This window comes from Aulonocara sp. 'chitande type north' Nkhata Bay, linkage group LG22 (assembly GCF_057382095.1).
Source record: "Aulonocara sp. 'chitande type north' Nkhata Bay isolate Kocher_YH1m ecotype deep benthic linkage group LG22, A_spYH_male_GT1.1, whole genome shotgun sequence".
Classification (NCBI taxonomy): domain Eukaryota; kingdom Metazoa; phylum Chordata; class Actinopteri; order Cichliformes; family Cichlidae; genus Aulonocara; species Aulonocara sp. 'chitande type north' Nkhata Bay.
In genome coordinates this window covers 22,570,493-22,596,416 of record NC_141364.1, presented here as the reverse complement: position 1 = coordinate 22,596,416, position 25,924 = coordinate 22,570,493, and the positions used below count along the sequence as shown (strand labels likewise).

The following is a 25,924-nucleotide window of genomic DNA, read 5'->3' as shown; positions in this document are numbered from 1 at the left end:
TGGAGAGAGCAGAGAACCGGAGTGATGTGGTCTCTTTTTTTTGAACCGGTCAACAGGCGAGCGGCAGCGTTCTGCACCAGTTGAAGGCGATGTAGACAGGAACGATCTAGGCCAGCATAGAGGGAATTGCAGTAGTCTAGCCGTGAAGTAATAAAAGCATGGACCACTCTTTCTAGATCGTTCCTGCAAAGGTAAGACTTGACTTTGGCTAAAATCCGCAAATGATAAAAAGATCCCTTAACTACAGAGCTGATTTGTTTATCAAGTTTAAAAGCATTGTCAAAAATAACACCAAGACTCTTAATGGAAGAAGTGCAATCGGAGGTTAGGGGTCCCAAAAAGTCAAGAGAGAAGTTGGGATCTTTAGGAAGCCCAAACACAATGACTTCAGTTTTGCTTTCATTAAGGTGTAAGAAGTTAAGAGTCATCCAAGTCTTAATGTCAGACAAGCAGGAGAGTAGCGGCTGCAAAGAAACATTGCAGTTCAACCTCAGAGGGAGGTAGATCTGAATATCATCGGCAAAGATGTGGAAGGACACATTATGTTTACGGAGCACATCGCCCAGAGGGAGCAAGTACAGAATAAACAACAGGGGGCCTAGTATGGACCCCTGAGGTACGCCACAGGTTAAAGGAGCTCTGGGAGATGACAGTTCACCAAGGTGAACAGAAAAACTCCTATTATTCAAATAGGACTGGAAAAACTTTAAGACAGTGCCCTTTAAACCGACACAATGTTGAAGGCGGGATAGCAGTATGTTGTGATCAACAGTGTCGAAGGCTGCTGTCAGGTCCAGGGTTACTAAGACAGCAGCACAACCAGAGTCAACAGTTAAAAGCAAATCATTAAAAACTCTCAGAAGGGCGGTTTCTGTGCTATGCCGAGCTCTAAAACCAGACTGGAACTTCTCATAGAGATTGTTATTGTCAAGAAATAGCTGGAGCTGCGTGAGGGCGGCTCGTTCCAGTACTTTAGACAGAAAAGGGAGGTTGGAAATGGGCCTATAGTTAGAGAGTAGGGATGGATCTAGATTAGGCTTTTTAAGGAGAGGTTGAACAACAGCGTGCTTGAAGGGTGTTGGAAAACAACCAGAACTGAGGCAGGCATTGATCAGGACCAGAAGGAAAGGTCCGACTGAGTCCAGAACCTGCTTCAGAAGCCGAGAGGGGATAGCATCGGTGGAACAGTTGGTAGTCTTAACCTTGCAGACTATTTCATGCAGCTGAGAGAGAGAGATTGGTTCGAACTGATTAAAGGCAGAATGGCACAAAGACAAAACACAGGGATTGGAAGGTGAAGATGGAATGACAGACTGCAGGGAGGAAATCTTGTTTACAAAGAACTTTAGAAAGTCATTACAGAGAGTGGCAGAAGGTGTGAGGCTGGTGGATGTGTAAGGATTTACAATGGAATTTAAAACACGAAACAGAGTCTGAGGTTTATGGACACTACTGCTAACCAGGTTTGATATGTAGGAGGACTTGGCCTCTTTAACGGCTTTCTGATAGGTTGAAAGAGAGTCTCTGAGGATATTAAAAGAAATGTGCAGCTTGTCCTTTTTCCATTTTCTCTCAGCACACCTACAGGTGCGCCTGAGAGCACGAACAGAGTCTGTAATCCAGGGTTCAGCGTGAGCTTTGGGACGGAGTGTTTTTAGGGGAGCGATGAGGTCCAAAATAGAAGTACATGTTGAGTTGAAAAGAGCAGTTAAATCTTCTGCACACAAGGAATCAATCCAGTCCACCGTGGAGAGCTCAGAGTTGCTAAAAGTAGCAGAAAACTGAGATGGTACATGGGTATTGATGATCCGGTGACGGCGTGAAGGAGGTTTAACTGCAGCATCAGAACAATGTGCAGTGGCAGAAAATAGAACAGGAAAATGATCGGAGATACACGCACTCTCACAAATTTCAGAGATGTGGATACCCAAGCCGTGAGACATGACAAGGTCCAAAGTGTGACCCTTCTCATGTGTGGAGCCAGACACACACTGAGTAAGGTTGAAGGAATCCAACAGTGAAACAAAGTCTCTAACCAGGGGTTTAGATGGACAGCACACATGAATATTCAGGTCACCAACAATAAGAAAATGATCGAAATCTACTGAAAGCCCTGAAAGGAATTCCCCAAACTCACTGATAAAGTCCTTGTTAAATTTGGGAGGACGATATACCACTGCAATCAGTAACGGAGTGGATGAGTTTAGTTTAAAAAGCTGTAGTTCAAAGCTGGAAAAAGAGGAAAAAGAAATCTGATGGCAGTCATAAACAGATTTAAAAACACAGGCAAGGCCTCCGCCTTTGCCAGAGGACCTGGGAGTGTTTAAAAAACAACAGCCTGGAGGAAGAAGCTCAGAGAAAGCCACAGTCTCACCAGCACGTAACCAGGTCTCCGTCAGGAACATAAAATCCAAGTCGTAAGAAGAGAAAAAATCCTTGAGCAGAAACGTCTTATTGGAGAGGGATCGAGTGTTGATCAAAGCCATAGATAAGGTGAGATCAGTAGCTGTCATCGGGGTTGATATGCGGGTGAGTGGGCGTAGGTTAGAGTTTGTAGCACCAAATCTGTGGATCCGTGGCTGTAGGAGAGCCGATGACCGAGGACCCGGAACGGAAACAGCGAGCAACGGACCCGGAGAGTCACGCAGGAAGGGAGCAAACACCAGGCGTGGGCCGGAGATGGCAGAGAGTCGCCTACCAGAGGAGAACGCCGCCGCCGCAGGTGAAGGCTACTGCTTGTGCTGCAGTTTACTCACACTAGGGGCAGTTGTCTCAGTCCATGCCTGATCACAAATGCCTCTCCCTCTCCATGCCCGTGCTGCCAGTACGCTCTTTAACTCTCAGTAATTTCCTCTTCACTGTCTTTCCTTCATCCTTAACGTAAAGAAGCATCTCAACTCCTCCGTCTGTTTTTCCAACACACACTTCATTATGATGTAACAGTACAGGGAGTGCAGAATTATTAGGCAAATGAGTATTTTGTCCACATCATCCTCTTCATGCATGTTGTCTTACTCCAAGCTGTATAGGCTCGAAAGCCTACTACCAATTAAGCATATTAGGTGATGTGCATCTCTGTAATGAGAAGGGGTGTGGTCTAATGACATCAACACCCTATATCAGGTGTGCATAATTATTAGGCAACGTCCTTTCCTTTGGCAAAATGGGTCAAAAGAAGGACTTGACAGGCTCAGAAAAGTCAAAAATAGTGAGATATCTTGCAGAGGGATGCAGCAGTCTCAAAATTGCAAAGCTTCTGAAGCGTGATCATCGAACAATCAAGCGTTTCATTCAAAATAGTCAACAGGGTCACAAGAAGCGTGTGGAAAAACTAAGGCGCAAAATAACTGCCCATGAACTGAGAAAAGTCAAGCGTGCAGCTGCCAAGATGCCACTTGCCACCAGTTTGGCCATATTTCAGAGCTGCAACATCACTGGAGTGCCCAAAAGCAAAAGGTGTGCAATACTCAGAGACATGGCCAAGGTAAGAAAGGCTGAAAGACGACCACCACTGAACAAGACACACAAGCTGAAACGTCAAGACTGGGCCAAGAAATATCTCAAGACTGGTTTTTCTAAGGTTTTATGGACTGATGAAATGAGAGTGAGTCTTGATGGGCCAGATGGATGGGCCCGTGGCTGGATTGGTAAAGGGCAGAGAGCTCCAGTCCGACTCAGACGGCAGCAAGGTGGAGGTGGAGTACTGGTTTGGGCTGGTATCATCAAAGATGAGCTTGTGGGGCCTTTTCGGGTTGAGGATGGAGTCAAGCTCAACTCCCAGTCCTACTGCCAGTTTCTGGAAGACACCTTCTTCAAGCAGTGGTACAGGAAGAAGTCTGCATCCTTCAAGAAAAACATGATTTTCATGCAGGACAATGCTCCATCACACGCGTCCAAGTACTCCACAGCGTGGCTGGCAAGAAAGGGTATAAAAGAAGAAAAACTAATGACATGGCCACCTTGTTCACCTGATCTTAACCCCATTGAGAACCTGTGGTCCATCATCAAATGTGAGATTTACAAGGAGGGAAAACAGTACACCTCTCTGAACAGTGTCTGGGAGGCTGTGGTTGCTGCTGCACGCAATGTTGATGGTGAACAGATCAAAACACTGACAGAATCCATGGATGGCAGGCTTTTGAGTGTCCTTGCAAAGCAAGGTGGCTATATTGGTCGCTGATTTGTTTTTGTTTTGTTTTTGAATGTCAAAAATGTATATTTGTGAATGTGGAGATGTTATATTGGTGTCACTGGTAAAAATAAATAATTGAAATGGGTATATATTTGTTTTTTGTTAAGTTGCCTAATAATTATGCACAGTAATAGTCACCTGCACACACAGATATCCCCCTAAAATAGCTAAAACTAAAAACAAACTAAAAACTACTTCCAAAAACATTCAGCTTTGATATTAATGAGTTTTTTGGGTTCATTGAGAACATGGTTGTTGTTCAATAATAAAATTATTCCTCAAAAATACAACTTGCCTAATAATTCTGCACTCCCTGTATATGCCCAGAGTCCACTTCATCAAGCGGGCCTGGGCTCAGCACAATTAGCTGTGTCCAAACATCATACACAGACACTATACTAGTCAAACAAACTGGACTTTGGGGGTCAAATATAGGGGTGGGTTTTTATAATCGATTCATCGATTAAAATCGATTCTGGCTTGGATAACGTAAAATCGATTCATTAAAATCCTGAATCGATTTTTTAATATAAATTTATTTTGTCCGAAATGCCAGAATCTCTGGTGACATCTCACAAAATTTCAAGAACCACCAAACAGTAAATGAGAGCAGGTACAGGGATTCTGCACATAGACTTAAACACACAGCGCGACCCGCGGATCAGAATCAGTTAGATGTCGCCTTTCTCACAGTCGGGGCTGAAAGCCGACAGCTCGCTGATCCGGGTCCGCGCTTTGTGTTCACGCCCTTTATGCGCTGATTCTAAAGCTGTTAGTTTGATCTCTCTCCAAACAATATTGACCGAATCAGCAGCAAAAGAAGATCCAAACGCTTCACATAAACATCGTCATGAATTCTTTTACTGTTTTGCTTCCATTGCGATGCGCAGCTCTCTCTCTCTCTCCCTCTCTCCCCCCCCTCCCCCCCTCTCTCTCGAACAGTTTCGCTTTCTTCATTATTCGCTTGCTTGTTACGCACAAGTCTACTGTTGTTTACAGCGCTGTCGGCCGCTGTTTTTTTCCCTTTTACATTCTTCCGAAAAGAAAGCCTCATTTCTGCTGTTCAATACTGAACAAATTTAAACTTTTTAATATTATTCAAAATGCAAAATGCTTAGCCGTGTGTCTAATAAAACCGCTGTAACGTCAGAGGTAATGTTCATTAATTAATGGTTTTCTTTCGTTTTTGATGTACTGCAGAATATTTTTATAAAATCCCAGGCCAGGAAAATCACCTTCATGTTTTTCTGTGTTTTATCTTCAGCTACTTTGACACAAAGGCATCTGCTGTGATGCTCACACCTTGGATAAAGTCTTGCGAGTGTCAGCTTCCTTTTTATAGATACAAAAATATGTAAATGTTCTGATCTGAATTATACTTCTGACTGTCAAAATTTCCCAGATTTAAATCGAATCGAATCGAATTAAATCGAATCGTGGATCGAATCGATTTGGGACCTTGTGAATCGGAATTGAATCGATTCTAGAAATCAGTGACGATACCCAGCCCTAGTCAAATATACTCGGGCACAGAACAAATTCCCACACCAGACAGGTTCCCACACCTTTCTGTGATATAAAAAAGGTCACGATCTTTTGCTGATCAAAAACTCAGATATGTAATACAAACCCCATGTGTCCCACATAGGGTCAGTACAGCTTAATATGTGTGTTAAAAAAAAAAAAAAACCTTTTCCCAAGCTGACTGTTAAGATTCAAGAAGCATACAAACTACATTCCTTGCAGGTAGAGTGGGAGGAGTGGAAGAGAGGAGACAGGCTGGCTAGAACAGCAAATGAAAGAATGCAGTCTCTCCCTTTCTCTCTCATTCCTGCTCCTTTCTCTCCATCACCTTTACTCCCTCACTCTACGGCAGATCTGAGAGCGCGCACTCGCATACACTCGCACACAAACACAAACAAACTGAGCCAAGCCAATTTCAAGGCTCGATTGAACCTGTTTTCCAGCCGGCAGGATGACAGCAGAGGTCATTTTTCTCCATCTCGCAGTTCCAGCGTTCGATCGAAGTCGTACCTGTTTATGTTCTCTCTCTCTCGCTTACTTGTTCTTATTTTCGGGGTTTTATGACAGCCGGTTACACTGCACGTGTGATTTTATCGAGATAATCAGTCTTGAAGCAAAACACCTCTGTTTCCCATTCAAGGTAACTTTCTGAAATTTGTCCTATGTGTCATTTGGCCGTGACTCAAAGTAATGAATAAACCTGGAAGACAAAATAAGATGAATAAAGCCCTCTCGGTATTATACTGGGTACTCATAATGTAAACTACTATTTTGTCTATATCTACCAATTTTAAGGAAGATAATTTAGGTGAATAAGTCTTTAAACTAATCTTTAAATGAAGCTTAATCCTTGTGGCGCCACACATGAAGTAACTGGATGTCATTATCTTTTCTGTGCTGAAAAGCTGCAGAGCCTTGACAAGCCTGAAAACCAACACTGAAAAACTGGGCACTGATATTTAGCATCACAGTGAAGCAATGACAAAAAATGAGAACCTAATGCAAGTTAAGCATTCAATCATTTGGATATCGTTGCCAAAAATGCAGGCACCACCTTGGCATTAATAATAAAATATCAAATTGCATTAACTGTCTCGGAAATCAAAATGTCAAGGAGGAAGCCGTTCTCTCAGAAAACATCTCATCACGCAGCCATCCATAGGGATCCAAAACACTCATCTCAGCAGCAGCCAGTCATATAATTTCACCGCTTCTATCCTCGCTGCATTTGCATCTCAAAAATCGCACTAGTTTGATAGTTTTAATAAACATGCGCCCCAAGGGAATGGAGATACTGTCCTTAAATGAGAAATTCTTCCTTCATGCGCTGTGCTGCAAGATCCCAACCAAAACGTTTTTTCTCCTGATATACGCTTGACCATGTCATGGTCAAGATGACCTGCTAAAATTCAAAGTGAGCACAACTGTCTCAACTGGGTTTGCAGAGGATGGTCTGAAAAAGAGAAAGTATTCAGTGAGCAGCAGTTCTGTGAGTGAAAATGGCTTGTTGATGGCAGTGGTCAGTGGAGAATGGCCAGACTGCTTTGAGCTGATAGGAAGGAACGATGTGTCGCAAAGCTTGAACTTAACGCTGCACTCAAAAGACCTTTGGGATGTGGTGACATGGGAGATTCATATCATGGATGTGCAGACACAAATTTGTCGTAACTGCGTGGTGCTGTCATGTCAGTATAGACCAAAATGTCTCAGGGCGTTTCCAGCAGTGTTTTGAATCAATGCCACAAAGAATTAAGACAGTTTTGAAGGTAAAAGGGGGTCAAACCTGGTGGTAACAAGCTGTAACTAATGAAGTGACGAGTCAGCGTATCTACAGATGTTCACCTGAAATATTATAAACGCTCGCTAACAATCATCTGACCCGACAGGGACGCAGGCCTTTGATTACCTTCTTAAGAACAGCAACAGTGGAGTAATTGTGCTCCATCCAATCATTTCATAGATGCTGGTTTTGGGGTCAAGCGTGCAAGGTGGTTCAAGTTATGCACAATCATAAACCCACTCCCAGCGGTCGCGACATCTTCACACTCTGGCCGACTCAGAATGGTTTCACTAACCACAATATTTGCACCGCTGAGTGTAAAAACATACGCAGACGTCTGTAGGACGGCCTTTTTGAACCGTGAGGGCAAACGCACGTGAATGCAGAGGAAATTTGCTGCAAACGTGCATGCGCGCGTGTGTTCAAAACAGTTTGTGATGCTTATGATTGGAGGGCTGAAGGCAAACCTCGAGGGGATTTTAGGCAAGCAAAGGCAGCTTGCTTAAGGTGTACCATGAGGCATGTGTGGTGTGTCTGTATTTACACACACACACGCACACTCAGGTATTCCTCCTGCCCACACACAAATATGGGTTATGTGGGATAAGAGACAGACACACATTCCTGTGGTGACCCTCAAAGGAAAGGGAATTCCCAAATCCTGAAAAATAACACACTCTTCTGATGAAAATCCACAGAAATGTTTTAATATGTGTCACGGGACCCGCTGCACAAGACTTATGGACTGGCTGCATGCTAACATGGGCTAAAAGTCATCAGAGTGCTTTATTGGCTGTCACAGCCAAGAATGAAAACTGTAACTGGATCCTGCATAAAGCTGATATGCAATATGAATTATGTATTTTTACTACACCAAGGAGGTATGCCTCTGATTTTGGGCTGTACACGATATCACCCTATGCATGTATGTATCATGATAACCTCTGTAATTCAAAATTAGCATAAATTTTTACTACTAACCATTAACTGATTAATAGTAAAAACTGATTGTCACATTTTCTTTTGTTATTTGCACCTCAGCTTTAATTCATATTCCTAATATCAATCTTCTTTTAACCTCTTGGATCGTTCAGGCCTCAGATAGCCTTCATCAGGAACACACACACACGTTTAAAACGTTTCATTTTAATGCTGACCCTGACTACTCTCACCTTACCGCTTTTTGTGATTACATTCAGCAAGCCATTTATCAGCTAAGGTCTCGTAAACAACCAGTCTGTGATGCCCTGGCAACCACTGGTCATTATGGAAAAACATATTCCCTGACTGGTTAGTGAGAAGTGAAATTGGTTGCAAAAAGCTTTGGATTGCGAGTGTTTGTAGAGAAGTTGGTGTCTTCCATGCAAATTACAGGCAACTGTAACAATTTGCTAGCTATCTCTACTATTTATACAATCAGCTAGCAAATTCAGTCACTAGCCATAAGCTAGTAGCCAGAAACATTGCCTAAGATAACAATTTCCAACAACCATTCATAATAATAATTCTAGCTAGCTAATTAAGCTATTATCCATCATGTTTCTGGCTTTATTGTTAGTGAATGACATCCCAACTCACCCATTAGTTTCAGTACTTCTACTACTAGCGATAACTTTAGCTAGCTAATGTAACCTTATTTTCATTTTTTGACCATTAGCAGTTTTAATTATTCATACCCTCAAATTTATACATTGTACATTTCTACAGCTTTACTGTTTCTAATCAAGCCACTCATCATAATCATATTTAAATTCTACTTAACATTTTTCATATTAGTTGTGGCTAATTGTTCCATTTACCCTGTGGTTACTACATGAGTATCCATTTCCTACACCTTTCTGTGCAATATGTCATATACACCTAAGCCAAAACTTCTGTTTCACCACCACAGCAGTGTCCTTTCACTGTATTAGCCGAGATTTTTATTTTATTTTTTTTTATTCACCAGCCTTACTCTGACAGAAATAGTGGCTGTTTGCTTTTTACCGCTTCTGAAATGCTGCCAAATGGAATTCATAACACTGGTTTGAAAGGAGAACAACAGCACTGAGAGGATGAGGTCACTCAAAACCAGCGAGAGGAGGAGCGCCCACCTTTAGAGTGGGTCTGACTTAGGTTCACTAAGTGTGCCTGCAGACAGCAGCCAGCACTATCCCATCAGTGCATTTGTGTTTTGCAGTGATAGTTGAGTAGGAGGGACACCCACACATACAAACAAGGGACTTTCACACATGTACACCCAGGACAAACCAGAAAAACACACACATACAATACACACACACACGTCAGATTAGGTGCAACAAGCAAGCCTTAAATAAAAAAAAAAACAGATCCTACGCTGTCTCTCAGCAAAATATTTCTACGGAAACTTGAACAACAGCTGACAGTCTCTTTGTAAGTGCAAGTATTTGTAGTTTCATTTAAATCAAATCAAATCAAATCAAATCACTTTTATTGTCACATCACATGTGCAGGCACACTGGCACAGCACATGCGAGTGAAATTCTTGTGTGCGAGCCCCACAAGCAACAGAGATGTGCAAACACAACAACACAAACGAGCAAAATACAAGAATGGCCAACCTGAAACTAATAAATATATGTACAATATATAATAGTGTATGCATTTCTGGATGTGTATACTAAATATTTTCCTACGTGTGTGTGTGTGTGTGTGTGTGTGTGTGTGTGTGTGTGTGTGTGTGTGTGTGTGTATACACATTTTTACAAATTAAATAGTAAAAAAAAAAAAAAAAAAAAAAAAATAATAATAATAATAATAATAATAATAATAAAATATATAAAATATACAGAGTTGAATATGTGCAAAACAAGTGGCATTTATATACAGTGTGGAGTGCATAATGTTGAATAATGGACTACTGGAAGATTAACTAACTATAATTACACTTATAATAGGTCTTATTACTTGAAGTAAGCTAAGAATCGTGTGTGGAGCTGTTTGTGCTCTTGTGACTTTTGCCATTGGAGGCACACATTTCTCTGAAGCAATGTAGATATCTGACATCTGTAATACTAGTGGTTCACCTGCTGTCTCCAAAGAAAGAGCAGGTTAACTGGCTCTTACTAGAAACAGAGCGCAGCCTAAGAGGAAATTGCTTGACAGGCTGAAACCAGGTAATAATAATAATGATGATGGTTACTGATGATTAACACAGACTGTATATATAAGATGGATGCAGGCACAGCGATGTCACCCACTGGTTTTGGACTCTGTATTTTAAAGCTTCAATGTTAGTGTTTTGGCTGCTGCCATGCTGTTTTTTCAAAGCCAGAGGTAACGTTAGCAGCTAACATTAGCTTAACAAGTGGTTACATCCATAAACCCTACCGGTGCAATGCACAGGCGCACGTGCGGTTTTCTGAAGAAGGAAGTTTTCATAGGACTACATCCATAACTCAGTAGAACCACCTTTAACAGCAATAATGTGGACTAATTGTTTTCTGTGTGACTTTATCAGTCTCTCACATCATTATGGAGGAATTCTGGCCCATCCTTCTTTATAGTGTTGCTTCAGTTAATTGAGGTTTGGATGGATTCAATCAGGTGGACATCTGGACTTTGGGTCATTGCAATACCTTGATTTTGGTGTAGCTGCAGACAGATGGCCTCATATTTGACTCTAGAATACTTTGGTACACAAAGGACTTCATGGTCGAATGAATGACTGCAAGGTGCCCAGCCTAAATCATGCCTCCACCACCGTCCTTGACTGTTGGTATGAGATGTTTGTGCTGATATGCTATGTTTGGTTTTAATACCAAACATATTCACTTTGGTCTCAACTGTAGAGGTGTTGCTCTTGGGTGTGCTTGGGGTGAGATATACACCAGTTGAAGATTGTAACACTGTATTAACACATGAATGGTTCAGAGCAGCAAATTGTCTATAAGCTAATTATTGCTTTGTATTAGCCTAATTAAAGAGGATCATTTTACTCAACAAAACGGATGCATAAATTCATTTTGATTTGCTGTATCACAGAACATCCATCAGATAATCGAAAACTCACCAACAGTGCCGACACAGTGAAAAGGTCTGGTTCCAAGACTCACCGTGGTAGGCAGTAGTCATATCAATGGAGATGTACTCAGTTACACAAACTCCATTACTCAGGTCGAGTCTCTATATCTTAAATGTGAAATCTATGGGAATGGAGTCCCTTTTGGAGCACGCCTCGAGTGGTACCTAAAGGAACTGCAATTTTTTCCACTTCTGTGTTGGGATCATGTTTCACCTCCAGAGGCTGCTTCTTGTTTGACCTGAACACTTTGATCGTCCCCAATTTGATGTTTTGAAGCTGGAGGTGAACAGCGAGTGGTGGCTCTGTCTGAGACACAGTGATAATACACGATCGTACAGTATCACAAAGTAGGTCTTCCTAAAACGTATCCCAATTTACATTGGGGGCATAATTTACCAAATCAACACTATGTTATATTAACATAAGAGCTGAAAGTACAAATTAGAACATAAACTCATAAATGAAGTTATAAATGAAGTGAGCTCATAGACTGCAGATTTTCTATGTTATTAGCTCTGGAGGCTAAAACCATCCTTATATACAGTCTGTAGTTAGCAGTGAATACTTTCCCTACAAACGCACACACACAGAGTACCCATATACGCACAATAACAGCTTATTCAAACATATATGTAGAGAAACACACAAGTTGTACGAGACCTCTCTACTCAACCTTCCCTCTTCACTAGTTCATTCTCTCTCCCTCTCAGGATCTGCTTAAAAACCTCTTGGAGGTCACAATCAACCCCCCGCACAACCTTTCTTTCTCCACATCCCCTCTCTCTCGCTCCCTCACACACACTAACACACACCTCCCACATTGTACCTTGGTGCTCCAGAGTTTGACGGTCCAGTCGAACGAGGACGTGATAAAGAGGTGGGAAAAGTCGACGGTGCCCACCGCGCTGTGACAGCTGATGCCTGTGACGGGCCCCTGGTGGCCCTCAAACATCTCACAGATACCTGCCTTACTGGAGAGGGAAAACGCACAAGGCAACATCTGGAACTGCGACCATTAGCCCAAAATTCCCTCCAAAAGAGGGAGAACTTCATTTGTAATCACATTTTAAGTTTTAAGTTACTTAAATGTAATCTAATTTAGGGACAATCATCCTCTTAAACTTTGCTAATGTTATAATTCTAATATTCTATAATTATAAATTATATGAGCACTGTTTCATATTCAGCAGACGTTTGGTGAACTTTAATGCATATCTGTGTTTAAGAATACATGTTTCATTAACCAACCTGCCATGTCTGGATGCAGTGTACACAGTGCCCTCCTCGCTCCCGACCACATAGTTGTTAACGTCTCCCGTGGGGAAGGCCATGCATGTCACTGCCACGGGTTTGGATTTATTGTACACCAGTTCCATGGTCTCCTACACACATTATATTAGAGTGGATATAGCATAAACCTGCATTTTTACAACAAAACAGCATTAGTGAGTGAAAAAAAAGTTGTTGTTTTTTTTTAAATGCTGCTGGCAGGTTGTGTGGACTGCTTCACTAATGTGCGGTAAGAGTTTTGTGTACCTGAGGCTGGGAGAGCATGTCCAGACTCCAGGAGCACATCCTGCCGTCTGTGGACACGGTGATCAGGTTGTTGGCGTTCTGTGTGCCGACCACATTCACGCAGTACACTGGGTGCTAGACAAACACACACGATCATACGCAGAGACAAACAAATGGATTTGGGTGAAGATTTACCCGTGCACAATACAAAAAAGCTGTTATCAACTGTAGTATAATTACAACAACATCGTTTAGGATAATACATTGTGATCACATTATAGTTCTTAATTATTAGCCTCTTTGAACTGAAGCATAACAATTTCTCTTGTACAAAAAATAGCTGAAACAGTCCTAATTGTAGCAGGCTGTCAGCAGCATCACCATGTCATTAATTGTGATATTCCACTATTTATGAAACGAATAAACATTGTCCTGTAATGATCACATGTTTTTTCCCCTTTAGCACATGATGTCATTAGATGCTTTTTGGGGCCAAGAGATGCAGACAGCTCACATGCCAGTGTGCATTCGTCCTTTTAAATCACCCTACGTTTCAGACATGTGCTGCTGTTCAAATCCACGAGTGTGTGAAGCCATTATATCATTACTGAGCAGTAATTGATTTGTGCGCCGGGTCGCACAAAGAATCCATTCAGCAATCAGCACCATGCTAGCATGCTGTACCCACTAACGGGAGAGTGGCAGCCTCATTATTAGAGCCCGCAGCCCGTTTAAAGCTACAGTATGGATGGCATGTAACAATGTGTGTGTCTACTGTAGCTGTGATTATAAACAAGCTGGGTTCTTAAGATATCGTTAGTTTATATTCAACAGTAATTTGCTATAGCTGAACTGAGCTGCTCTTTCAGTTATGTCTTGCTTTTATCAAGTTTATGTCTAAGTGCAGACAGACCCAAGAATACAGATTATCATATAAAAATCATTCAGTGTAATTGGTGCAATCAAAATCTTTTTATCATATTCATACGTCTGAATTTTTGGATTAAAAAAAGTGTTTATCTGCTTTTTTTCCCCATGTTGGCCTAAGTGTATTTCAACACTTTTAACCAAATTAACAATTTAGTTTTCAGTCACGTGACTCACACAGAGCTCTGAAGAGCAAAACACGGTTCCAACAACCCTCCACTAAAATTAATTTTCAATCAAAGAACATTTAAATGACCTCTCAAAAGAAGATTAATGGAAATTGGGCACTTTTGATCCACATACAGAATCCACTGCAATATTTTAATCACTAGAGAACAATTACGTCCCTGCTGGAGATCCATTTTAGCAGTTTCTTGTTGTGAATGCTCTTTGTTGCACTGCCGTCAGGATAAGAGTGTACAATAATACACTTTTAACAGACCGCTATTTGTAATTTGGATCTCAGGTCTTTCATTTAGGAGGTGAAGAACAAGAAGATCACAGTTTACAAAGCAATAGTGAGTGCTAATTAGCTAAAATGACCTAGCTTATCACTCTTAGCTGTTTGTGTCAGGATCATCATACTCGGGGAAAAGATTATCAATGCACATGGCAGCAGATCTGCGATGCTTGCTGATTTATCACAGATTGCATGTAATTGCCAACTTGACCCCATCTGAAGGCCGCTACACAAAAAACCATAAATCCACTGCACACGGTGGCACTAATTTTGGTCGTGGCACAGCCTTGAGCAAGGGTTTTCCCTAGTTTGATTATACTGTGAATGGCTGTAGAGAAGGATGGATTGGTGCAATGTAACTACTCTATGATTTAAGGAGCTATCCAGAATTTTGGGTAAACAATCCTGCTAAAAAATAACTGTTAAATACTGAAACTGTTCTGCCTTCCAGGTTTTAATAATGATGTGTCATCGCAGGAAAACTACACAGTAAGGAAAGTAATAAATAATCTCCTGCAGACGTATTGCTGTTAATATCACAATTCTAATTGTAAAGCAGAGATAAACCTTTACATACTGTATGATAAATGTATCATACTGACAGTTTAAATCATCCTTACAGTGTGTGCAGCAGCAGACAGAGGGGTCCTCTGGACAGGGGTCCGGCGATGACTGCGATTATCCCACAGGACTATCTGTCCTGAGTACGTCCCCCCCACCACCAGGTTGGGATGAAACCTGGCAAAGCCCACAGACACCACCGGAGACTAAGGAGAGAAAACGAGAGAGGAGAATTAGGACGCATTACTCAGATTCAATGCTGGTGTTATTTTATGTAACTGACATTATTATGAACTGAATGCAGATGGTAGAAAAGCCCAGAGGAAAAGATATGAACTCAAAACGGTAACACTTGGCTGGGTGCGAGTGAGTGCGAGCAATCAAGACATCGTGATGGGTGGCATACGTGGGGACACAGACGGAGACGGAGATGACGAGTGTGGGCACTGTGAAGGTCCGCTGAGGAGACGAGAATGGGGTGACGCTGGGGTGGAGACCAGACAAAGAGGGAATTGTGGTCCTCCTTCCCTCCCCAGCCGTTTCACATTACAGCATCAAAACCCCAGCAGCCACTGGAGCGCTCACCGTAGGCTCCGTCATGACAAGCGCACCCTTGAACTACCACCCCCCCTAGACGCTGTGTTTATTGAGTTTTGGTTCCTCTTCGGTGCGCATCCCATAAGGGCTTCTGCGTGCAACAGCTAGCTCCCCCTGACCCAGAGCCACTGAAGCTATGAGTTATGAGAAAATTATTTCAGCATCCTGCAGCATAGCGCTACAGGAGGTTAACTGGTGTGATTCACTGACAGATTCATCAGAACCAGTAAAAAAAAAAGCATAGTCCTGTTGAGAGGGAAATAATTCACAGGCACGAGAGAGCCAACAGAGCAAAGCTCACAAACACAAATCACAACTAAAAACAGTAAAGCTAGAACAACATGGAGGGTGCATTTCGCAAATGGATCGTTGCCTCATGCAATCGTAGATTTGTAGGAAGGAGCGCTGGTGACAGTTTTAGTGTTCATGAAAACTGTATGTCAGATGTTTTGCTGTTGAAACAGCAGCTCATAGACTGCGTGGAGACAAAACTCTATCAGAATCCTCCAAAACTCATCACTGCATTAACAAGGCAAGACCTAGGATACATCTACAACAGTTTAATTTATAATGATCATATAAATAATCCATAAAAAAATAAACCACAAAGGAATTTGTTGGGTATTGTTCAACCGAGAACAATATAAGTTTGTACAACAGAGACTGTTATAATGCCTTAAAAAGGTGACAACTGCTTCAAGTGAAACTATGTTAAGTTTAGCTAAACAGCAGCCACCGTGGCCACAAGCAGTAATTATGGGATAAAGGTAAATGCTAAACAATAGAAAGTACTCATAATGTCAGTTAGGCTGGCTCAGCCTGCAGGAGTTTTGGCTTTATTTATACCTATTTATGACTATCGTGAACATCTGCCAGGTTGTAGCAGCAAAAATAATGTCTATAAGTGGTAAAAAAGCAACAAAGTACGCTAACTGTTCCTTATCTTATATTGCCGACTTGAATCTAGACAAAGGTGCATTAACCATGATGGTTATACCTGGTTTGTACCTTGGACTCTCATTATAACTCTTAAGTCTCTACATGTTTGATTTTTTTTACAAATTAAAATTTCTGTTATTAGAAAAATGATGAGAGAGGCATGTCATAGACTCCATGTGCCAAGTAAATATACAGTAGTAAAGGTATCATAGTGAAAAACACTAATTGAATGTATTTTGTTTATAGCGTAGAAAGATTCCACTACGTCTGCAGTAGTAAAATGTGCTTATTTTTCACTTCTTTTTTTACTTCTCCCTCTCTCCCCATCCCTTCCACCACACCATGTGCGAAGCAGCCAACTCCAAACCCCAGTTCATTTTGAAAGGAGACTGGAAAACAAACCAAAGGCAAAGAAAACACTTCACGCTCTTTTATTTCTCTTTTCTGTTACTTCTGAGGAGTCACGGCTTCCAGCGGCACGGCTCGGGAGTCACTTCAGATGTCTAGACTCAAAATAAACGAAACTCTGGTGGTAAAAACTAAAGGTGCTTGTCGGCTGGCATGAAGGCTCGATCTGAAAAGTTTATTTACACAGTCTGACAAAAAGGGGATCGAGGCTAGAGGCTTATTAGCATGAATTACTAAGCAAGACTTGACAGCTCGTCCAGGAACATCTAAAGCTGCCTGATTAACAAAAGATCACCGGTGCACTGTATGACATGTTACACGCTGGATTAAGCAATATACAATCATGTGCTTGTGTGTTAACGAATCATCAAAAAAGAGAAAAAAATGTCTGGAATGATGTTTTTGTGCTGAAAAGGCAGCTATTCTCAAGCGCGCGGAGGTTTGTTTCTTGGCTGTGATCACTCTAATGACCCAGAGTTTCTCGGTGACCTTTACCCTCTGTGGTCGTCTCACAGGCTGCTGTTTGAGGTCCGTTCCCCCTCCATCAGACTCCATCAGTGGGCTAATAAACCATAGTCCTGCACCCTTTGTCATCTCCGCACACAAACCCACACACATCCGCTTAACATGCACATGGTTCCACCCCCACAACCATCTGTCTCAAAACTCCAAACAATGTAAGAACTCTTGGATCTGATTTCTTCTTCTATGAAGAAAGGTTTGACAGTTTGAGCGCAAGCAGGGGGAACAGCTAACCTGCCTCGTAAAAGCATCGCTCATCTGAGGTTTTAGTATCTTTGTCAAGGTGGATTAAAATATAAGCAATCTCATTAAATTCACATCTTTCTAGTAAAGACCAAAGCTTCTTTTATTATTTCCGCCAACAAAAATTAAAAAATTAACATGTAATTCCACAAGAATATACAGACACAAACGTAAAACATCAGTGCCGTCAACACCCTAAATAAACATCTCTACCCCACATGAGTAATGACAAAGAGAAACTAAATCAAATCAAGGAACTCCTCTATTTGATCCATATGTTACTTTCAATCGTAAGCCCTATCAGTGTTCCCATCTTAAGAGGAAAATTCCCGACTAAACTCTGAATCCCCTCTTTGAGAAACCACAGGTTATGCCATCATTCCCCTCATGTGCTGTCAGGCTTAGTGAAAGAGCTACTGAAAATTAGCCCCGCTTTGTCCCAGTAACGCACTATGAGGCGTCTGCCAGCAGCAACTTGGGCTTAAGATTAAAGTCGTTCTCCCTAAATTCTGCTAATCAAATGTCACATCAGCACAAGTTTGAAACTTGTATCCGTTTTAAATCTACTGCATGTAATTAGGCGTTGAAATAAGATCAATTTGCCGCGTGCTACAGTATAAGCAAGTTTATGATTTAAGCTAAATGTGAACTCGTTGATGGAATCTCGATTTCAAAGTCGGAGGAAATTAATGTCTGACTTTATACATTTGAATTATGGGAAGCATGGTTATGTTTTGGCTGGATTTCTGTAATCTTTCTGTAATTCTGTCTACTTTTTATTCATTTGTTTGAATCTTTGCCATCGAGACTCAAAACATGTGTTTTGCATATGTTAAAGGAAAATATTTCAGTGTCTAAACATGACTGCATAAAAGCGGATGTATCAATCTAGTACTGCATTAACGGTCTCAAGTTCTGGGAAACTTAGAGCTCGTTCTGGGAGAGTGTTACTCGTGTAATGGTTTGTAGGGACAATTTACAGATGTCACCAAATGGTGTCACATGCATGCAAATATCAAGTTACTGTTTTGAAAAGAGGACAGCTATGCGGATACAGTCACAGAATTTCTGTGAGTGATTGTGTCTGTTCAAAACAGGAAGTCTGTAGGTTGCAGCTTCTGAACTGACCAAGCAACATGAGTGAGTGATGGAAGTCATTTGCCACAGGAAACCAAAGACAAACAATGAAACTAGAAGTGTCTAGCTACATTTTATTATCATAAATATTCACTCACACAATCTAAATCATTGAATTCAGGTGTTCCAATCACTTCTTTGGCCACAGTGTATAAAGTCAAGCACCTAGGCATGCAGACTGCTTCTATAAACATTTGTGAATGAATGAGCTCAGTGAATTCCAGCGTGGTACCGTGATAGGATGCCACCTGTGCAAGTCCAGTTGTGAAATTTCCTCATAACTAAATATTCCACAGTCAACTGTTAGTGGTATTATAACAAAGTGGAAGTGATTGTGAACGCCGGCCACATGGTGGTAGGCCACATAAAATCAAAGACAGTGTTCAGCGGACGCTGAGCCACATAATGGTCAGAAGTCACCATCCTTCTGCAGATTTGGTCGCTACAGACCTCCCAACTTCATCTGGCCTTCAGATTAGCTCAAGAACAGTGCACAGAGAGCTTTATGGCCATGCAGCTGCATCCAAACCAAGCACAATGTAAAGCGTTGAATGCAGTGATGTAAAGCACAACATCACGGGACTCTAGAGTAGGGAAGATGTGCTTGCTGGAGCGATGAGTCACGCTTCTTTGTCTGGCAATCCAATGGATGGGTCTGGGTTTGAAGGTTGCCAGAGAACAGTACTTTTCTGACTGCACTGTCTGAAGTTTGAAGTTTGGTGAAGAGGAGATTATGGTGTGGGGTTATTTTTCAAGATTTGGGCTCAGCCCCTTAGTTCCAGTGAAAGGAACTCTTAATGCTTCAGATAATCCAGACATTTTGGACAACTTCATGTTCCAACTTTGTGAGAACGGTTTGGGAATGTCCCCGAAGGTACATAAAGACATGAATGAGTGAGTTTTGTGTGGACGAACTTGACTGGCCTGCACAGAGTCCTGACCTCAACCCAATAGAACCCAATAGAGCAGAGACTGCGAGCCAGACCTTCTCGTCCAACATCAGTATCTGACCCCACAAATGCACTTCTATAACAGTCAAAAATTCCCATAAACCTTGTGAAAAGCCTTCGTAGAAGAGTTGAAGCTGTTCGAGATGGTCTTCTGCATACCCTGGTTGTAGCAGGCGTTTATCTGAATGACTGTTGCCTTCCCATTAGGCAGTCTGACCATTCCCCTCCGAGCTCTAGCATCATCAAGGCATTCTCATCCACAGAACTGCCTCTCACTCGATATTTAGTTTTTCGCATCAATCTCTATAAACTCTAGAGATGGTTGTTAGAGAAACTCCCAGCAGTTCAGGAATTTCTGAAACACTCAGACCAGCCCATCTGCCATCAACAACCACGAGAGTCACATAAATTGGAGTTTTCCCCATTCCAATGCTTGGTTTGAACTTCAGCAGGTCACCTTGCCTACATGCATTGGGTGGCTGGGCCTTTTAGCTCTATTTATCTAGCTATCTAGATAGATCGAGAGATAGATAAAGAGAGATATTTTTTCTTTAAATCAGCCTAATATAAATGCAGTTCATGTCTTCTATGGTTTTTGTAGAAGCAGTGGGACTGCATCTCCATATCACTGCTGTTGCTTCAAAGCCTGACATTTCATTTCCAAATGCAGAGTGGCTCTTTGGGTGGTTTTCATCTCACATGCAGAGCAGGTCAGACACCTTCTGCGTCATCTCCTGCTAATCCAGATGGACAGGATTTAGGGAGTTATGTCTCCCGGAAGAAAAGACAGCAGCAAGAGTCACTTTGGTACATTATATTATGCTTGAGATAAAGTGGGGAAGTTTTACAGGGAGATACTGTGGCAGTAAGAACAGCAGGTTCCATTTCTTTCTTCAGGCAGGTTCTGCACACATGTATCATCTACCATATCACACACAGGCTCCCAAGGCTAAGTGTTTCTGGCAGCCTTTATTGTATCAATAGGAAGTGTTCTGTATAGGATAATACACACAGGGTACACCGTGATGAAAGATGGCACCCAGCAAGGGATTAGAGATGTGTAAAGGAATGACATAAGAAGAAAGAAAGCTACAGAGGGGCAAACAGTCTTTCTTTTGTTGCCTCCGCCTCTCTTTTGTTCTTTCCTCAGGCAACAAACTGTTGCTCAAGTCCACTCGGGCAGGCAGGAATGAAGTGAGAGCGCTAGGTTGAGGAGAAACGGGGAGGGGGCCTGATATGGCACGCTAGGCAGTATATCCTCCTAAACAGATCCACTCTCTAGCCTCATCCCACTCCCCCCCCAAACCCACCATCTGCCTCACCGCACTCATCTGTTTTCCACTCTGCCTTATCAGGACCAGATGGATCCGACTGTCTTTGGTTGCATCCCGGCTTCGCAACCACCTTTCTCCTCCCTTTCTCCCCCTGGCTTCACTCGTTTATGACACCCCACAGATTTTGTCACTCTGTGGTTTCTGGCAGGGAGAGAGGAATACCAAGCCAGAGTCTCCATTTCATCAGGCAAAGAATTGAGCGAAAGCATGAGGAGGCGGCTCTGGGAACACAAACAGGCCTTTCTTTGCCTGCTAGAGCTGGTTTTCCTTTATTTTCCATATCTTGTTTGTTTGCTAGGCTCCTATATTCACTTGGCCAATGCTGGTGTAATGTTTATTGATGTTGACATCTCAGGTTTTTTTAAGGTATTTATGAGAACGGCTGAAAGGATTAAGTTCTGATCGATACCGTTAAAGTGGTACAGGATAAACAAATTTTCCATAAAATTCAACGCTTACTTTCTGAGAGATGAAATTCCATCTACTGACATCTAATCACAATGGGAAAAACTTTTAAACTCTCCACACAGACACTGTTGGTCGGTCGATATCAAATACTGGCACATTGTCAAGCCTTCTGAGCAATTTTGTTCACCAGTATAGCTGCACATGGGTTCAAACTCACTCAAAGACAATGAATAATGCTGTCACATATTCCTCTCATTCCTACTCCCTCTACCCTTGCCCTACCTCCTTCTCTCCTCTTTGCCTCCCCCACTTCTCTTACCCAACCTTTCTGGAAGTGCCAGAGACTCAAGAACGAACGCTAGGCAGCGAGATATTAATAAAAATATGACTGAGTGCAATGGGATATGACAGTAGCGGCAGGGGTTGTTACAGGGAGTCTTGTGGTTTGGGGGGGGTTCAGCAGAGGCTTTAAGTCAAACGGTCTCTTTAATGTGGTATGACTTTGCCCACTTGAGAGGCTGGTGTGAAGTTACAAGATTGGACCCAACTGGGAAGGGGTGATGAAGGGTCCAACTGCTGGGACAGGCGTCTTGAGGGGAGAGCACACTGGTACCAGAATCCCCAGCAGAGGCGGACCCTTTACTGAGGAGCTACATAGATCAGTGGCTCCTAAAGTGAGGTCATGAAGCTACGTTAACCGATCCCTACTACGCCGTTTCGTTTCATATACAGTTTATTCACTTTTTTGACCAAAGCAGAGTTTGATAACAAAAAAAAAAAAACTGCATTTATATTGTGTGCTGAAAAACACAAACCAGAACAAACTACAAAAACCACACTTCCAAAGAACTAGGACACCATGTAAAATGTCAGACTTTGTTTTTCACTGTGACTTCGGGTTTTGACAATTATAAAAACAAGAGTTAATATTTATTCATTTGTTTCATTTCCTAATTTCCATAGTCTCTTTCTGTAAACAGGGTTTTAAAACATCAGAAAAAATTCAGTTTCATGTTAAAAATCATGAAAAAGCGAAACAGTTTCCAAAAATGTCTCACAGCATAAATGTGAAACAGTTTTGACATATTTTCAATAGCACAGCTAGTTAGTACCACAGTTAAATTATTCTTTATTGGAAAAAGTACTTGGAAAAACAGTAAGCGGCACTAGATAAGTACATTCAAAACAGAAAGGTGTACTTAAGAACCAAGGAAGCTGTGAATAGCTGTGATAGAAGAGTTAAAAAAGCGGTCACGCAGCAGCAAAGCAAGAAACAGAAAATGAAAACAAATCCTTGACATTCCTGTGACATCTGTTTATTACACATACAAGTGTTTCATTAGAATGCAATATTACAGTATTGCTGCACACTGCCAAAAATATTTGTGCATGGTTCCCTGAGTGCATTGCCCAATGTGACACTAAGACTCCTCCCAGAATCAAACTGGGAAGTATCCTTCACAACACCAGCACATCAAGAACAGAGACCAACAACGAATCAGGACTGGACTGTCATGGCTGGGTCTGTGACCCAGCATTTTGAGTTCATTATATATTGTGTATTTCTGTTTAGTATGGGGAAATGTTAAGTTGTTTTTGCGTTATCAGTTAGAACTTGAGTCTTTGTGTTTTGTCATTTATTGTTTGGGTTAAGCTCGTCTAGCTCTCTTACACCCCTAAGTTGTTCAGAATTAGTTCTGTTTATTGGATCTCCTCATTTCCCCTTTCCCTGGATCTTAGTCTTGTTTACACTTTGTGTTCCATGTCTCATGTTGTCAACCCATGTTGTTTGGTCTGTCTCATCATGTTTCCTGTTTTATTTTGAAAGAGTCCTCTTTTTTCATTGTATTTAGTTTCACTTCCCCTGTCCTGTCATTAGGTTCATGTGTGTCAGCTGTGCTCCCATGTGTGGCCACTTCCCTTGATCATCCCTTATGTGTATTTAGTCTCTGTGTTTCATTCAGTCTGTGTCGCGTCGTCTGTGTAACCTTCCCAGTTATGTCTTGTCATAGTCGTCACAGTTCTCACAGTCATAGAATTAGTTCTTGAAGTTTCATAGCTTTATCACAGTTTCATAGGTTTTTCTTAGTCTGTTTTCCAGTTTAGTTGTCTTGCCTGCACTCGTCTTAGCTTTTGTTTTTGCCTTCTGTCATCAGCCATAATAAAGGTTCGCCTTTTGTTAAGTCATGTCACATCTCCTTGCCCATGTCTGCTCTTGGGCCCTGCTGTAACTAACACACCATAGACTGTGATTTTACATATCAAATGTAAATTAACGTAAAATCACTATAAATGTAATAAAACATAATTTTCTTGTTTTTTAAATGTATTATTGTTAAAATACATTCACAAATGTATCATAATTTCACAAATATTTGTCCGTTATTTGAAAGATTGAACTGTTAAATTCAAATGTAATGCTATGGAAAAATATATGATTCTCATAAACTTTTTTTTACATCAAATAATAATTCTTATTATTGTTATTTAGGGCGATCGTGGCTCAAGAGTTGGTAGTTCGCCTTGTAATCAGAAGGTTGCCGGTTCGAGCCCTCGGTCGTTGTGTCCTTGGGCAAGACACTTCACCACCTACTGGTGATGGCCAGAGGGGAATTGTGGAATTGTAAAACGCGTTGAGGGTCTCAATGAGCGCGATATGAATGCAATCCTTTATTATTTAAACCAACTGTTAACTGTATATTTCTGTACATTGAAGTATTATTATTCATATTGCCGGATTCATTGACCTTGTTTATAGGTAATTTCATTGTTTAATAACATTAAAATGTTCCTAATTTAATGTATAAAAGCACTTGAAAGAGGCAAAATCCCATGTAAAATTAGGGCAACAAACTGTATTGTCATTACTGAAAATAACCGTATTTTCATGTGAAAGTTATTTTCTGTTATTTTCTGGTATTATTTTGGCGCCCCAGCTGCCGGAATATTACTGTTTTTTTAGGATTTTTTTTTTGTACATTAACATGATCAGCCTAATTTTATTCCATACCTTAATCAAAACAGTAAATGTGGGATTATCATTTGGAAGAATAGTGCTTCTTCCCTCAAGCAGAGCACTGGAGACTTCAATCAATGCCAAAACCAGTGCATTAAAGTTGTTCTAGCAACACATAGCTGATACTATGCATATTTCTAAATAAATCTGCCACCAGTCTGTAGTGTTAATTTGTCCTGATGCTAATAAAACGGCATTGAAAAGAACTGAGATTCCGCCCAAAAGAAAAGCATGAAATATTGTATTTTGACACTTTATAACTTCATATTCCTTTAAAATGAAAAAACAATGATTAGCCACTTTAATAGATAACCCATGAAATGCATTGCTATCTCTGTATTACCACAAGTTCCACTTTTACAAAGCTTCACTTTCGGTGTTTGTTGAAAAAGATCATGGATGCTGAAAAGATATATTTCAACTTTATGTTTACGTTCATAGAGGAGTGTGGTGGTAGAATAGATTCCACTACATTTAAAATGTTTATAGAAGTGTTTACGTTGACATACTGTACATGAACTAAAGCAATTTCAGTAATAAAGTTTAATGTGACATCAAACAACAACAAAAAACAAACTGTGCTGGAGCCACTTAGAGTTCACAGGTGTACCTAATAAAGTGGCCAATGAGCTTGACCTCACTGAAACCCCATCTGAAATATGAAGCCTCCCATAACCCACTACTTTTTACAATAAAGCCCCTGCTGGATCCAGCCTCAACCACAAACCCAAACACTCAAATACCAGCCTGCCCTGTCATTCTTTTGTATCCTACACACACACACACGCGCACACATAAACACCATGGTCGTTACACATGCTTACAGCAAACATACAAACACGGGCATACACATATACAGTATTCATCTACCTATCCATTCATCAAACGACAGCAGCTTCTGTCTGCAAAAACAAAAACCGGCTAAGTGTTGCCAAACACTGACTGCCAACAGCAGCAGTGTTCACCAACCCGACCTACAGCATGTGTGCACTGCAAGAGTGTGGCCTCTCTGTTACTCTAGCTAAAGATGGGAGGTGAAAGGTGACCAGAAAACGAAAGAAAGGGGAAGAGGCGCTGAGCCCTGTGGTTTTGGTGGGTTAAAGAGCACAGCATGCTCACATATTAAAAGCCATCTGACACGTAGCTAACTAGAGTAGCGACTCTGTTTGCAAAAGACACCGCAGAGAGAAAGCGAGTGAGAAAAGCAAACAGTCCCCTGACTTTTCTTCTACTTTCTCCCCCTTTGTTTTATCCAGATCCAACAGTGACGTGAGAAGTAAACGCTGACGTTAAATGGTTTCTTTCTTACTTTATCGCCACTTAATCTGCCACTGTTAATCCTTCCTTGAACGTGTCATGTAAGACA

At 41.4% G+C, this 25,924-nt stretch overlaps 1 protein-coding gene across 8 annotated transcripts in view; it reads right to left on the bottom strand.

Annotated features, from left to right (window-relative positions):
* Positions 1-25,924, bottom strand: part of dync1i1a (dynein cytoplasmic 1 intermediate chain 1a) — a 69,884-nt gene that overhangs the window by 10,224 nt on the left and 33,736 nt on the right. For all 8 annotated transcript variants that reach the window (XM_086279638.1, XM_086279635.1, XM_086279637.1 and 5 more), the window contains 4 exons: positions 15,064-15,210; positions 13,078-13,191; positions 12,790-12,923; positions 12,368-12,512 (listed from right to left, as the gene is read on the bottom strand). In XM_086279638.1, coding sequence (XP_086135764.1) covers positions 12,368-12,512; positions 12,790-12,923; positions 13,078-13,191; positions 15,064-15,210 — 540 coding nt within the window. The remainder of the gene's footprint in view (positions 1-12,367; positions 12,513-12,789; positions 12,924-13,077; positions 13,192-15,063; positions 15,211-25,924) is intronic.